At 48.1% G+C, this 16,473-nt stretch overlaps 1 protein-coding gene across 1 annotated transcript in view; it reads right to left on the bottom strand.

Annotated features, from left to right (window-relative positions):
- Positions 1-12,503, bottom strand: part of ppp1r16b (protein phosphatase 1, regulatory subunit 16B) — a 34,611-nt gene extending 22,108 nt beyond the window's left edge. Inside the window, exons 1-2 of the mRNA XM_049021818.1 lie at positions 12,349-12,503; positions 659-1,023 (exon numbers count right to left, since the gene is read on the bottom strand). Of these exons, the coding sequence (XP_048877775.1) occupies positions 659-917 (259 nt within the window). The 5' untranslated portion in view covers positions 918-1,023; positions 12,349-12,503. The remainder of the gene's footprint in view (positions 1-658; positions 1,024-12,348) is intronic.
- Positions 12,504-16,473: the final 3,970 nt, after the last annotated feature.

The following is a 16,473-nucleotide window of genomic DNA, read 5'->3' as shown; positions in this document are numbered from 1 at the left end:
GGGGGTTGGGGGACCCGGTCCACGCTGTCCCCTGTTTCCTTACAGACATGGGGGGAACCTGCATCGCCCGCAGCACAGACGTCTGCCACTTTATCAGTCAGGCCGGTTATTTGCCAGTCGTTTCCGACACACTGACAGGCACAATTATCCTTAGCCTTTCCTTCAGCACTGTCTGTGCGGGAATAAAAAAATTATCCTTTTTCAGAGCAGCTGTGGATTTATTCCATATATAGCCGTCACTCGGATTAGGGCTGGTTTGGTCAAAACCACCATAACAAGCATGTCTAAGACTATTAATTAATAACGGCGGGTGCCTGTCAATACCAAGATTGCAAAGAACGCACTTGTGCTCTTGGCCAGAGTGTTTTCGCTAATCAAAAAAAAATGAACAAAACTTAGGATGCAATGAATCGTGGGATCGTTCTCACAGGTGAGGATTCAGCTGTATCCTCGATATTTGGGGCAGCGAAAGAACAACATCCGGGGATTTTCACCGGCCTACATACTTCTGTTATTGAGTGTAGGAACCCAACTTGAACAATGGAACGCATGCTGATGAACACCCTGTCACTTTGTTTTTTTTTACATGCTGCTGTCATGTGGTCAAGAGCGTGCAGTGTGATTGGTCCATATTCCAGGACGGCCTGCGGACGCTTACCGTCGTCGGCGTCGTTCCGGGCGGAGGCCTCCAGGAGGGCCACGCTGGCGGCAAAGCAGACCCGTCTGCAGGCCCCGGCGGAGGCGGCGGCAGGACGCCGCTTGTCCGCCCGCCGCTTCTTGCTCTGCATCTCCTTCTCGTAGAGCGCCCATCGCTTCAGCTGCTGAGCCCGTCGCTTCTGCGCCGCCCGCAGCCGCTCCAGACTGGGCACCTTCTCCAGCTGCTGCAGCTCACCGAGAAGCTCCAGGTGGTTGGCCATGGCTGGGGCCGGGGGTGGGCGGGCTGGGGTCTTAGCGGGGCCTGCTTCTCTTCACACAGCCTCCTCCCATCCTGCCCACAGGCTGAACCTTCACCCCCCCCGACACCTGTGTCAGGAGTCAGATAGCAGACGAGGTCCATTGGGTACTTTCTTTAAGGCTACTTTAAAAATCAGCTGCTTAAATTTACATCCCCAGTTGACATTCAAGAGAAAGTTTGTTTATGCTGAGTGAAACTGCGGCGATTCACGTATCACAAAAACATCAAAGGCTGGGGGTGGGGGGTCCTGCCCTCAAACAGGAAATTCTTCGGAGATATTTCCTCGGAATTTACATTCCTTGGTTATTCAATCATTTTTAATTCAGGGCGCCTGTCCTGCCCAGCCTGCGCGGACATTTTCGTCATTTTCCACCCGTCGGGGCCTCATTCGGATTAAACATCGCGGATGGCGCCTCCCATACATAAGAGCGTCCAAACCAAACACTGCCAGCAAGGTGGGGCTTTTTCTTTCAGAGCAAATTAACGGTTTGCGATCCTCAGAAAGCACATTCGTCACAATTAACGAACATCACCCGCTCACTTTTCCCACCATTCCCGTAGAACCGTGGATGGGAATTTTATACGTCTAGCAGCGTCGAAAAGGACGGACGCCTCTTATAGAGCCTCAGACACTTTCTGACTGCATTGAAATTTTCCATTTGCTCACACAGGCAGTTTTTCACCTGCTACACTGTTCTGCAGAAACCGGACAGAGCAGAGCTGCTCGCACTCGATGCTCCGCTAAACCACTTCCTGTAACCGCAGCTTCTCACAAAGCAGCAAACTCAGCTCTGGCCTCCAAACAAGCTCACCATGTCAAGGACAGGTATCTGGATGACAAACAAACATCTTCCCTTGGGGATCCTGAATCTGAGATGTTAGGCCTCCCTACTAGTCAACCAAGGTCACTTGGCTGGATATTTGCAGTACAAGTAGAGAGAGAATTTTAGTTTACATCATAGTGGGTGAATAAAAATTCTCTGCTCTCCACTGAAAAGAAGTGCATTTCAGAGCATGTGTTTGGAGATCCGCCTTTCTGACCTCAACTTGGTCTAGAATTTGTTTCTATAGTAGAAGCCAATGTTTCTGCATTCATACGGAGGTCTTTGCCAGGGTTGACATCTAGTACCCGAAAGATTTCATTAATTTACATCACATTCTCTGTCAGTCACCCAAGTCTGAAACTAAAGCAGTGTAGGGGTGTCAGTAACACTGTTAGCAAACAGTTTGCTTACTTGCATTCATTCACGAATCCACTGACTCTGGCATGGGGGCTGTCCACTGGACAAAAGATTTTAAAAAAAGGAAATAAACTCTGCTTGAGATCAAACGCCTAACTGCCAGATAATTTATTATACATCTGGTAAGTTTTCGACGTTTAAGAGAGGAAGCCTTTTGAAACCCGAGGACATTGTATTATACTTTATAAATTAAACACAGAGCCACCCTTTGCTCCTAATAACTGCTATATAATATTAAATCTGATTCACTGAAGAGAAAAACAGTCAGTGGAATTCTCTGGACTTCTCTATGAATTGCTCCTACAATGTATTCTGACCTGACAACAGTCACAATAATAAAAAGTGCCATTTAACAAATAAGACAGACATTTGACATAGTCAGATAGCTGTTAGACAAATGGCTGAAATAATCAAGGCCACTGACGGAAAATATGTGAACCTCTGCAATTACAGAAATCGAGGGTAATTGTATTTACGCGTCCCAATTAATCCACTTGCGAGGCGTGTTAGAAAAGCCGGGTTTATATTAGACTGAAGGACGGGGATGCATTCACGGAATGTCAGACGGGATCCGTGAAGAGGCTTCATTTGCATAAAATATCCCACGCAGTGGAGGCGAGGGGCCCAGCAGCGAGGGCACCTGACAGTCAAGAGTCAGTGCGGTCGCTTTTCCCCCGCACATTCCACTTCAGACGCCCCCCCCCCAGCCGCCCCGATGACCTCACCACATTGGCGTCATCATGCCCCCAGGATGATAGGCTTACGGAGACGTGGGACGACAGGCGTAAACAAATGAACGAGAGACGATCGGTTTCCTCCTGTCACACCGGCATAAAACAGCAAGGACCACGAAGACGCCAAAGGAGTATCGCTGAGATGTTTTACACGCCTGATCTAAAATAACTCCTGATCGGTACATTAATCCACGCAGACACCGCGGCCACTTGGCTGTGGACCGTTCTGTGCTGAGATCTGAACCTTTTGCCACTCGTCTCGTCACTGTCATTAAATGGTCGGTCATCAAGAAAAGGAACCAAGCAAAGCCCAAGATGATAGCAGCCCTGAGCACCAGGCACTGAGCACCTGAGGACTCTCTCCAGCATGCAGAAAGGAAGCAGACTTCCTGTGCCAGGCAGCAGGCCGTACGAAGACGAGAGATAAATCAAAACCAGAAGGTGAGGGGTTGGATCAGAGAGGGGGGAGGCTGCAGTGTGACATCATAAGCATTCGTCACATGCAGCCGACTGGAATCCCCCCCCACCCCCCAGCCTTTCCTCCACCCCCCATATCCCCCTGCCACCGCTACTCTTACCCCAAACAGGTATCCGGAATGAAATAGCAGGAAGCCCAGAGCCCCCGGTGAGCGACCACCTCCAAGAAGCCAGAGAGGGGCTGTGTAAAAAATGCAGCAAACTGTACCGCCGGCCAGGCTGTTTACAGAAGCCTGGTCCCAGCACACCCCCACAATCGGGCCATGGACCCTTCCGTGTACCTTAAGGAAAAGAGGGCTGGCTCATCAGTTCTCAAAAAAAGGGAAGTGATAATGCAAGTGTGGTGTACACCTGTGAAAAAAAACACATTATACCTGAGTCATCAAAAATAAAGTCATATTCTTTTGTCGTAATATTAAATATAGGAGGTATGTTTATTTAACAAAGTATTAAGTTTGTAATAAACAGATCAGATAACATAACAACAATGAATTAGTGATGAGTCATTTTCACTGTGTGCTTGCAAATAAATCTGGAACTTCCAGGTCAAAATGACGTAGATCCAGATGACGCTGGCAGTCAGAAGAGATGTACGGAGGGAGGGGCGTGAGTAGGATGACGACAACAACAACAATAATAAATAATAATAATAATAATAATAATAAATAATCCGCACATGATCCAGTACAGGGCGGCATTCAGCCCCGAGGCGGTATCAGGATGCCCAGGGCGAAAAGGCTAACGCACGCAGAAATGCTAATAAACCGCGCATGGAGTGAGGCACGGCAAAAGCGGGACGAAGCGAACCGACATCCTGTCAGCAGGCGACTCCGCCATCGAATCAGCCCGCAAAAGCAAAGCCAGGCAGGCCGAGGATCCTCTAATGCCTGGAAACACTTCAATCCGGCCCTTAAGGAGCTCCCCATTTCCTCAGCCCTGGTCAATTCATATGCGGCCGCATTAGCCGGGTGGCATGCGTCCAAACTCCGCATCGCATCGCTTTACGGTGCGGTTCTTTTTAATACACAGAGCCCTTCCCAACAGGACTCCCTGGAGGCTGCGGGAGCAGGATGCACACAGCAGAGGAAACCCGACCCGAGTTCGTAACTACTGCAGTGGCAGATATAACGGCAATTAACGTCATGATACTTGCAAAGTGAAGTTGGGGAGAGAGCCAGAATTCAGCAATATCCTGGGATTAAAGACATAATACCCCAGGGTAGGATAAACCTTAAAGAGAGCACAGGGGGGTAAAAAGGGCTGCACCCTCCAGCACTATTCCCCCACCTCCCCCCACATTAGGCAAGACTGCCACTTCATATGTCGAGTCAGAGAGAATTCTGAGAGTCTGACGACCTGAGGGGGGCAGAGATGGCAGTCTCTCACAGTTAACCCCAAGCCATTTCAGCCATGGCTGATAGTACAATGCCTCTGCTCCCCTGTGCCTTCACAGCCCCTAATTCCCATCTACTTAAACCCGACCCCCCCCCCCCCCCACAACTCTGATATTCCACTTGATGCATAATCCATCAAAACCGAGACCTGCTTCTCAGAGAGACGTGCACTTGCTGGGCGAGCGCGGGAGAGAGAGGGGGAGGAGGACAGGAACGCGCAGAAATAAGCACGTCGTAGAGCGCGTCGAAGCAGCACCGAGTGCGTGAGGATCTCCGCCGCAGAGTGCTCCTGTAAGAGCTCGCATCGAGGGCCCGGTGTGCGCATCCCCCGCAAAGTACGACGGGTTAAAACCAGCCCGGAAGACACTTTATCGCATCTGGCATCTTGGCATTAGTGCTTTGTTTACTTTTGCATTTTAACCTGCGAGAAAATGCGCCTGATTACTGAGCAAGACTGCACTCTTCGATAATGCGCTGCTCCCAACCTGACGAATTTAACTGCAGAAATAAACAAGGCTCCGCCATTTTACAGATTTCCCATTAAGTTTGGGTTGCATCGCTGTAATCCGGCACACTCTGGAATTATGGATATACCGCGATATTTCATCATGAGGGTCCCCCGGCCAATTTTACCCTGAGGGACTTCCCCTCTGCTCTGCAAATTTTAAGTCGCCATGATTTCAAAATGCCACAATAACATTATTCTTGAAAATATCGCCAAAATACCATATACTGCGGTACAATGCCTGGACGGTATGACGGCATGAAAGGTTTAGGAGGTAGCAAATCTTTCTAAACTTTGCGTTAAAACCTTTTTTGAATATCAAAGCTGAGGTAGACAGAGTGCAGAGATACTGAGAGAAGTGTCAGCTCTGGCCCAATGGGATAATCAAAGAAAATCTCAGATGAAACCTGCACAGGTTCTTAACAGACTACTCTGAGAATTTTAAAAATTAATGCAACACTGCGCTATTCATGCTACATAATGAATTATTTGGTAACCAATTTGAAGCATCAATATTCACATAAAATGTCTCAGGACCTGACGAGCTGGAGATATGAGGGCATACGGAATTCCGTTTTGTCGCATTTTGGAGAAATCAGACATCTGGGCAGGACAGGACGTGTCCCCAGCGCGGGCAGATCACAGCGCAGGGCTCCTGTTTAGTCGCAGGCTTTGATGTTGTGAAGCAGGCAGCTTCGGCGCGGGGCTCCGATGGCATCAGACCTCCCTCCGAGGTTCACGACCCCGTCAGTCACATGGTCTCCAGTGAGACGCGGAATCTGAGTGACCATTTTCGCTCTTCCTTATTTTGGAAGCCAAATGGATTCCAGGAATAGCATAAGGGACGCAGATGCTATCTGCTTGGTGTCAAACCTCACCGGTGACATGGCAGGACTAGCTAGAGGGTTTAAACAGAGAACCACAGGGCCCCAAGCGGGCCCCAAGCAGGCCCCAAGCGGGCCCCAAGCGGGCTCCACACTTCTCACCCAATCAGTGGGAAAAAACAGGACAACACAAACAGCCCTATTCCAGTACATAGCCGGGCTCACAGTGTCCCACCAATTTGTCTAACCAACAGCGGGGCAAGCCGATCATGACAGAGGAATCCTGAGACACTTATTGACAGCCGACAGATAGAGCAGCAGTAGGAGGGGGCAGGACTGGGGGTGGAATTACAGTCCGTGTCTCAGACTGGTCAACTCTTGGCTTCGCTCTAAAGGACTATTAACTTATTATGAGAAAATAAGCAAAGCGTACGGGCCTCGATTTCTCTACATGCTATGCTGACACCAGTGCAGACGCTTGACAGAGTTGCGTTGCCATGACGAGAGCCGCTATGACATCACAAAGGTCTGCCTTCAGCGCTGTCATGGGACTCCGTCCCCTGCCCCTGCCTCCTCATAGGCAGGTATTTTAAACAGAGAAAACCAGGTTGCGTACTGTGGTCACGGGGGCCAGAGGAGCCTCACCTGGGATGACGGGACTGGGTGCACATTGTGTGTGTCGTTTTATATGTTTCTACCCAACATGTTAGAGGCTGGTAATGTACTTCTGTTTGTATTGGAACAGACTGCAAAGACAAATATCCTTATAAGACAATAAAGGTTACCTATCTATCTATAACCATTAACCATCCCCCCCCCCCCCGGTCTGCTACAATTTGACATACCAGTGGCTTGGTGGACACAACCACACGAAAAACGGCCTAAGGATACTTACGTCAACTGAAATTCAACCTCTAACCTTTGCCCCAGTGCTCACATGGCCAGAGAGCATGTGACCCCCCCCCCCCCAACTTGCACCAGACACATAAAGGGAAAGCCTGGGGAGTATCACCTCCTTTTAGGAAAGCGAGACGCGCATACTGGGAATACTGGGAATGCCGTATGTTTGGCCATATGGGAGGATATCGGGGAAGCATGCAGACACTCAAAGGCTCCATCCCACCATCTGAGCAGCAAAGCGTTACGCTGCAACAGACCAAACTGCGGCACCTTTAAAGTTCCCGCAAACCAAAGCTCTCATCTTCAAACACAGGGTATCACTCCGGCTCCTCATTCGCCAAAATGGAAGACCTCACACTTTCTTCTTAGTTCCCTTCCTTCCTCTTTTCTCTTACCGTCTCCTGCACGTCATTCCTCCTTAAATACGCGCCCCAGATTTCAGCACGACTGCTACAGAACCAAACCCGTCTGCTCCAGAGGTTCCGGCAACGAACATGAACGAAAAAACCCTTACAAGTTAAACCGTGTTGGGGGGGGGGAGAGAGCAGAGGGGGGTGCTGGATTACAAGACCCTCCACGCCAATGCTCATCTGTGTTTGTCTCAGGTGACTCATGGCGGGTAAACAAACCAACCCCCACCAACCCCCACGGCAACAGCAGACCTCCAATTCCTCTTCAGCCACGAGGTGCTGGCTCACCCCCAAACCCCAAGTCGAACAACCCCACTCGGTCGGTAGCCTCCAACACCCCCACCTCCTGGGGGGGGCCGGGAGCATGTTTCCTCTGACGGCAAAGCGCTCCAGGCCGAATTCTGGGTCATCATCTCCCCAGCCGTCGCTCCGAAACCGGGGCAGCTATAGAAAGACGCCGCCACAAGCTGCTTATAGCGTAGCCGCGCCACGTGCTCGACCCCCCCTCCACCCGCCGCGCTCCTGCCACCCAGCTCCTGCCGCCCAGCTACCCACCAGCCCCCCTGCCGTTGCTCTACTGCCTCATAGAGCCAGACGACCAAGCAGACCATCTATCAGTTAACTATCTTATTTTAAATGCAGCAGGTGGAAACTGCAAACACACAACCTTACTGACACTTACAGTTATGGCTGGAATATCCTAGACACCCCTCCCCCGCCCACCTACCCACCCCCGGAAGCTCCACACAAACACGTCATCGCCATGAACGCACACGGCAAGACAACAGCACCTCCAGACCGTACTCATTAAAGACATAAAATAAATCTGTCAGCGGCATAAAAGGGCAAACAGTACGGCTATCACAATACCCATTACGGAAGGGCCTCCGCTTAAATTACAGAGCACCTCCGAGGATTCTGGGTGAAAACAAAAAAAGGAGGCGTGTGACCCGCGATGTGGCAGTGCCATTGTCCGGTTAATGTCCGCTTTCATTTCCAGCTGGCCCTTGGGTGTAAACAGTGTGAAACGCCCCATTCAGAGAGATCCAGGGATGAGGCGTCATGCCAACTCCCGCCAACACGTGTGTCTGGGTGCGCATGCACACACACCCACTGATGCTCACACATGCACATTTCTTTCCAGGCACTTTTTGAACACCTCAGTTTCCCCCCTCGGCCAGTTACATCTGCATTTTTCTGCGCCGAGTGAATTTGTTTTACTCCAAATTAAAACCTTTTTTTTCCCCACCCTCCTCCGCTTCCCAAATTCACTTCAGAGGGTTCGACGGAAGCCTCCAGACGACTCTTGCTCAATTAATGAAACATCAACAAGCTGCGTCTGCTTTGTATGGCGAGAGAAGAAAAAAAAAAAACACATGAAGAAAAATTGTTAAAACACTCAGCTAACGAGACGCGGCACTGTGAGCCGGCTTTTAAAAAAAGGAAAAAAAGTCGTGAAGGGTGTTTCGGATGAATTTCGACACCTTTCAAAGGGTGCCACACGTTTAGGGGAACTGGGGGGGGTGCAGGTCCAGGGTGCGACGCATGCAGGGACGGTCGCAGGAAACGGGGGCGCCGTGGAGTCAGAATGTGGGCCAGCCGCCCCGTCAGGTCACTCGAAACACGCGCCTTTCAATCCCAAACGCCCTCTTGTACATTTTTCAGAAGACAAAGATGGCTGTTTGGGGTTGGGGGGGGGAGGGGGGTTACAGAGGGGTGGGTGGATAATGGAAAAGCTAGAAGAAATAACAGAATAAGAGTCCCTCCCAAAGATAAACAAAAAACAGAGCGATTATCCAAGGGGGGGAGGGTGCCACATCTAAAAATGTTATCATCTGTGCAGACAGGAAGTGTCTGCCGATAATGGTTGCGAGAAATAAAGCTGGTGTAACACTATGGACTCATCAAACCCCCCCCCCACACACACACACACACACACACAGTCCTGCTGGTACCACCAAGAACCACAGCCCATTCTCAGCTCTGATTACAGGATAAACAGAGACCCCTTCCCCAAGCGATCAGGGGGGAGGCATACCTCACAGGCCCCTTCCGTAGGATACTGGAGGGTAAAATACCACATGCTCCATCCTCAACTGATTGGAGGGGGTGGGGTGAAAATGACAGGCCCCTCCCCACAAGCTATTGGGGGTGGGGCTAAACATCACAAGCCCCTCCCCACACAGCATTTCTGAATAGCATCAGTCAGTACAACCTTCAAAACAGTCTTACAGCCAAAACACATACAGGTAACATTTGCCACTGGGATCTGTTGGCTTTTCTAACGTGGTGAGGGTGGGACTGGAACATCTCCCAGTCATAACAGGGGCTGTTCCTCATTACCACAATGTAGGGAAAGGCCTTCACAATGGCCCCTGGAAGCCAGCGCCTTCCTGCTATTAGACCTCATGCCGCCAGCTCCGTGATGCAGCTTCCTGTGGCTTCGCCGAGCCGCCGCACTGCAACAATGCAGGCTGACGGGACCTTAACCACTGCGCCACCTGTGTAGAAACGTGCTGCAGAATACGGAAGTAGGGAAATGCGACGTACTCACACAACTACCATGGCGCCTCACGTGTGGAACGGACACAAGCATGCCGGGGGGGGGGGCAACGAAAGTTGTGGAATGCGGGCAGGTGTTTCCCTGCGCCGATTACAAAAGTAAAAAACACACCACAGCAGATCTCATCCAACCTTCCCCCCCCCTCCCCCGCCTGGCTCATGGCAGCAGAGGGAATCCAGACCGTCATCGGATCATGCTGGCGGAGGGGAAGATTGCCTCAAATCAGCCCAAGTCGAAAAAGCCTGAAGACCAGCAGCTGCTCACATTCGCCTGAGCGGACAAGCGATTTAGGTTAGCTTGGATATAAGAGTTAATACATGGAAATGAGTTCAGCCCAAGGGAGGGGAGGCGGGCATTTCTGTCAGGAACCCACTGTTCACCTCACGCACCCACCCCCCCCCAACCCCCGACACCCACTGCCACAGTGATGTCTTCAGATACCAGCGGGGTGCGATGGTAACATTTCAGCCGGTGTACTGATGTACGACATACGACATGCAAGCAGGACCCAGTACAAAGGATCCCCTGCATGTTTGGAGCCACAGTCACACTCGTTTCTTTGCCAACATAAATATTTAAAGCGGGAGCAAAACAACCATGTTACACAATTACTACGCGGTAAAATGACAATATTCAGTTTCAGACATTAAAAAAAATTCATAGCAGTGAGAGTATTGTAATATATTCAGCATTCATGTCATTGTGTGTCTGTCCATTTCAGATCAGATCCATGCCCTGAGACACCATATATGCTCAGAGAGTGAACACAGCATGTATGGAAAGTGCCCCAGTGACGGCAAGTGTCATGGTGTTCGTGTGTCACTAGACTGGAGGAGGCATGACGATCAGGCCCTTCCACAGCTACCGACCCAGACCATCCCTCACAAGCCCCCGAAGCCAGCAGGAACTACCTCATTACCGGCCCCCAGACCTCCATTAGAGATAACGGCACAGAGAGGGGAATTAAAAAGCTCTACCCACCATCATCGTCGGCTTTAAGTTTAATTTCAGATCACCCAGATATTAAGTCCATTTTGCCGCTAAGCCTGGGCGCCACATCACATCCCGGTATGACTCAAGGATGTCATTTTTCAACAATGCGATCAAAAAACAATGCATTTCCACAGACGTCAGTTTTAAATCAGTTACATGTATTATGACACGAAACGCAGTTGACCCCTACGCATTTCGTATATTTACAGAAATATAATTCGTGTGCTGCTCAGGGATAAGAAATCAGGGTGAAATTTCAGCGCGGTTGTAAAACGGGGCACACGTAAACACGGAGTAGGGGAAGAGTAACGCCATTTGCTGGGAGACCGTCTTACTCCAGTTCCAGGCTAAGGAGGCATCGTGCTCCCTGCACGCCTGTATCTGAGCCGCCAAAAGCGCCTCGCATTTCTGCCGTACTGCGCTTTCTTAGCAGGAGACACCAAGTCATCAAAAAACTGAATTTCCCCGGTTGCGCGTCAAGTAAGAAAATAAAGCGGTCAACTGATCGTCAACGAAAAAAAGGGCCTTCCTGGAAACATATTCTGAGTTTTCACAAGCTGGCGTTTAAGTCATCCAAAGACCAGCAGTATTTTAAGAAAATGCGTCCCGCCAGGAGCACAGAAACGCAGACTGATATACCCTCTTCTCATACTGTAAGCATGTTAAACAGATCAGTGATGATTAAAGAACTGCTGCGGTGTTCAAGATGGAAAAATACTGTGGCGCTTTTTTAACTCGATCGCAGTTCGGAGGATTTTCACCAGCACTGTGTAATAACGTGCACGGTGCGTGCGACTGACACACCTGCCAAACTGACACGCGATGATCTTCGCAAAATGATCCGCTTGTAAGCGAACATGCATCCCGCCTCACTTTTAACCAGCGTGATGGAAACCCCTGCATCCACCCGAGGCCGTTTCACTGTATTATTTGTGTGTTTTGCCCGAATCTCGTTTATCCTAAGTGTTGCAACAGCTGTCCCGCCTTGTCTGGGGAATCTGGCCCGGGAAGCATGGCGTACGAGTTGTCTGATAGAGACGGCACAGTTAGCGCTACGGGAACAGGGAGGTAAGAGTGTGGACCACCCCCTACACCCTGCATACTCGCGCGCGCGCACACACACACACACACACACACACACACACACACACACACACACACACAGGCGCGCACATGCACTCACTATCTCTCACACACACATTTACTCACTTTCACACACGCACATGCATGCACGCATGCACACACCCCTCCCAGACGCTTCCATCGTGCACCGCACGGACACCAGCCTCTGTCTGCCTTTGAAATCAGTCTCTGGGGCGGAAAGGAACCGGACGCCCCCTCCGGAAACTCACCGTTGCGCCGCTGTTCGTCGCGTCGCGTCGCCTCGCCGCCTCACTCGCAGGGACCTGCGCGGCTCTGGCAGATGTTCATATTGCTCGGGCCGGAGCGGCCAGTTATCTCAGCTTCACACGGATGTACTACGGGACCGGGGGAGCGGAGCCTGAGCGGCTCTCCGGCGAACACGCCAATCGGCACCAAGTCACGCCTCCGGGGCGGAGCGGGGCGGCCAAGGGAGCCGCGGGAGGGGACACGAGGAGTGCAAATGCACACAAAACAAATGGAAAATGAGCCGCGGCATCCGTTTTACCTCCTGCTACATGCGGCTCATCGGTTACTAAAAATGTTTCCACTATGTGTTCATCGCAGCTAAATCATTTAACCGAGATATCAGTAAATTTGCGACAACAGTTTATTGAAGAAGAAGAAAAAGAATAAAGATCTCGGAGGACATTCACAGCCATGTGCAGAGGAACTACTGTCAAATGAGGATTGCTGCTAGTTTTTCAGATGCTTAGATATCGAAAAAAATGTCATTTTTACTTTTGCAATGTTATATCGTTAATTAAAGTAGCTGACATAGTAAATATTACTTAATTACAAGTTAATAATAGATTAATTACAAATTAGTAATACATTGCTTTTAATTGGGAAGCTTCGCCGTAATTTTTTATTAAGTCTGTTATGCTAATGGATCGTAGCCCGGTTTAGACAACTAATAATTTTTGAACATCTGAAATTCAGCTGACTTTGGAGGCCCTTTTAAAACATCCATGTTCTTAAACAAAAACGTATAACTTAGCTACAAGATTCAATGATGCTTCAGCAGTCATTATGTGTTTAAATGGCATATTGATTGACCCCGTTAATTAACGATGGTTAAAGAAACATGACAGCTGAAATCAGTGTTACGTTACAGCCAGCAGCCCTTGACATGACGTTCAGTTCAGGAAATATGTGGTTTGGTGCAAAGACTTTGTTACATTCTGTGCATTGTGTATGTGTTTGTATGCTCTTGTGGTGCTACTATTAACCTGTAATTTTCGTAGTAATTAATAACGTTACGATCTATCTATATGATATGATATGATTGATATAATATAATATAATATAATATAATATAATAAAATATAAGGCAGGTACCAGACGGATCCACATGGTTTGTTTGTAAAATTACTTGGCTGATCGTTTGAAATAGTTTTGGTGAAAGGATGCGATTGAAACAAAAATGGACACTGCATGCTTCCAGAAGAAACTCCACGGCTATAATAAGCTCGAGGGATTCCAGTGTTCAGCGAAATTAATGCCATCGCCATGTGTCTCACTATGTCAACAATGGCACTAATGTCCCCCGGGCCCCGACAGCACAGTGAGGAATCCCTAACGCACTGGTGTGTTTAGACCTAAATAACTACGTGTGAAACAGCAGTAAGTATATCAATAACATTAATAACATTGATAAAGTAACTGTTTATTTCATGGATTCGTGTGTTAGAGGGGCGGCATGGTGGTGCAGTGGTTAGCACTGTTGCCTCACACCTCTGGGTCCCCGGTTCGAGTCTCCGCCTGACTGCTCCCCCAACCTCGTGCCCATTGCTTCGGGGATAGGTTCTGCACGACCCAGTAGGATGAGCGGTTTGGAAAAATGAATGGATATATAGTATGGATGTAGTATCTATGCCCTCGGAAGATTGTTGCCCTTCGCCTTTTGCCAATCGAATTTAAAAAACTAGGTCAGCCATGCGGCATTGAAGCAGTCAACATATGCCCCCACCCCCACTTGCACGCCCCTAACCCCTCACCACACACGTCAGTCTGCCGCATCCACTCCGCATCGCTCCCAGGACGGTGCTTAAAGCGCACAAGGTTTCAGCCGACTGGGACCACGTGCATACTTGATATTTTCAATTTTTCTCACGTTAATTCGGCAGCAATCAAATCTGGCGGAGAAGACGGTTATATCTTATAAAATACGCTGACCTCACGCGATTCACCGTCGTGCTGTATAAATCTTTAATAAAATCAGTACAATATGTTACATTTCTAAAGTGTTTTTTTTTCCCCATACATTAGTTATTTATGCAGCTAGCATTGCATTATGGCTAAAATCTGATACTTTAAGCAATTTACAGTCTTTCTCGGTTGCTTTGGCACATTTCATGAAACATACTTAACATTCTCAAGACTATAAGTGCATTTCTAAAAACAGCTCATGCATATAGCATAACGCTCCCAAAGCCATTAATACAGCGAAACAATTGATTTATGTCTGAAAAGCAAATAATTCCACCAATGAAATAGTCAGTGCCACCAAAATGAAAAGTACAGTCCTCATTGCTTTACCCATGAGAGTCAAAATGCATAGATCTATGTCAGTGTATGTCAGCGTAAGTATGCTCCGGAGCTCCACATTGCTTAACGATAGTCCGTTCCAACTCTCTCATTGTCACCGACTGATCGTTCTTTGATAAGCTCCAAATTACAGTATGTAGATTTCACTGTTGGAAAAAACAGCACTTGCATGCATTTTTAAGATGATCCAGATAATACAACAGTAAGCAAAGTAGTCACACAGAACTGTATAACACAAAAACAGCATAATGAAAACTAAATCATGTACAGTTAGAACCAGAAATACAACAATCCTGCATCTCTACAATTTAAGGACTATATTTTTGAAAATTGGGTTAACCGTTTTGCATTTGGTGGCTCATAGTTTTACATATATAATTTGGGGTGCAAAATTATTACAATGGAAAAGTACATAATCCACTTTCACCAACAAAAGCAAAGCAACTTAAAATCATGCAAAATGATGACAATGGTACAAAACAATTTGCATACAAGTACCGAAACATTTTGAAATTTGTGTGAGGCAGCGAGTAATGATGTTCTACTATGCAAACGTGACATTATGGCGTGGGGATTACACTTACTGTTTTGCAAATGTTAATTGTCATTTGAGAAATACTCCAAACCAAACAAAAAAAACTAAGAATATTTAAATTACTACATTGTCTTTATTAAAGAATTCAGAGCACTTTGATTATGTAGACTTGCCTCCCATGCTGAGTGACCCCTGCCTCGGGTCCAGCACCTAGGTTCTAGATTAATCAAGACCCCATGTTGTACTGGATAAGCGGTTATCAATTGTGAATTGTAGTGATGGCCAAAAGGACTTCCCATGAACCATTTGCAGTATTTTTTAAGCCCACTAGATGGCGCTCTTGGCACATGCTTTGAGTCTTTTTTTTTTTTAACAGACAGCACCATCTAGGTGGGGTCAGAAAATACATCAAAAGGTTCATGAGGCATCATTTTTGCCACCACTAATGAAATAATGCTTAGGTGTAGTTTGAAAAGGAAGAAAAGGTTAACTGACAGTTTATCAAGCCAGTAAAAACTGATTTCATTCTGATCAGATTGAATAGAGAAAACATGGAACGCGTCAAACAATGACAAAGGGAGATAATGTATCCGGCAGGGTAGTGAACAAAGGAAGGGTTCATCCTCTGGTAAGGAAGTTCTGATCCAAGAGTATATGTTTCCCGAAGCACACGGCTTCACATAGACGAGCGAGATCCCTGGCACTCTCACTTTCTCATAACATCGGAGTCACCAGCTGGAGACTGACTGCAGAAGGTTTCAGACACACTATATTACCTAAAATGCCTGAGTGTAACATGCATTCTTACTAATATCACACCTAATGTAGTACATTGCCCTGTGATGCTGTCTAGGAAAAGTTGGTGGAGAATGTATAGATGTATACATAGGGTTCTGAAAGAAGATTTAGTTGCTCTTAAATTCTCTAAGCGATCCATTCGTTGTTTACTATACGGATGTCTAGGTTGTGGTGAACCAGAAGCCTTTCTGCTAGAGCACAGGACACATGGCAGGGGGAACATCTTGGGCAGGAGCTCGGCACATTGACACATACATGCAAAAACCAGGGCAATTTAGAGAAGTCAGTTCTCCTAACTTCCTGTCTTTGAACTGTGAGAGGGAACCACAGTACCCAGAAGAAACCTACACAATATGGGGAGGATCTGGGAACTCCAAAGACACATCGGAAGTAGGTTTCATACCCCCCAAGCTGGGAAGCAATGGTACGATCCACTGAGCCACCCTAACCTATA

Source organism: Brienomyrus brachyistius, chromosome 8 (genome assembly GCF_023856365.1).
Source record: "Brienomyrus brachyistius isolate T26 chromosome 8, BBRACH_0.4, whole genome shotgun sequence".
Classification (NCBI taxonomy): domain Eukaryota; kingdom Metazoa; phylum Chordata; class Actinopteri; order Osteoglossiformes; family Mormyridae; genus Brienomyrus; species Brienomyrus brachyistius.
The sequence above is the reverse complement of the archived record's forward strand: the minus strand, read 5'-3'. Positions and strand labels throughout refer to the sequence as shown.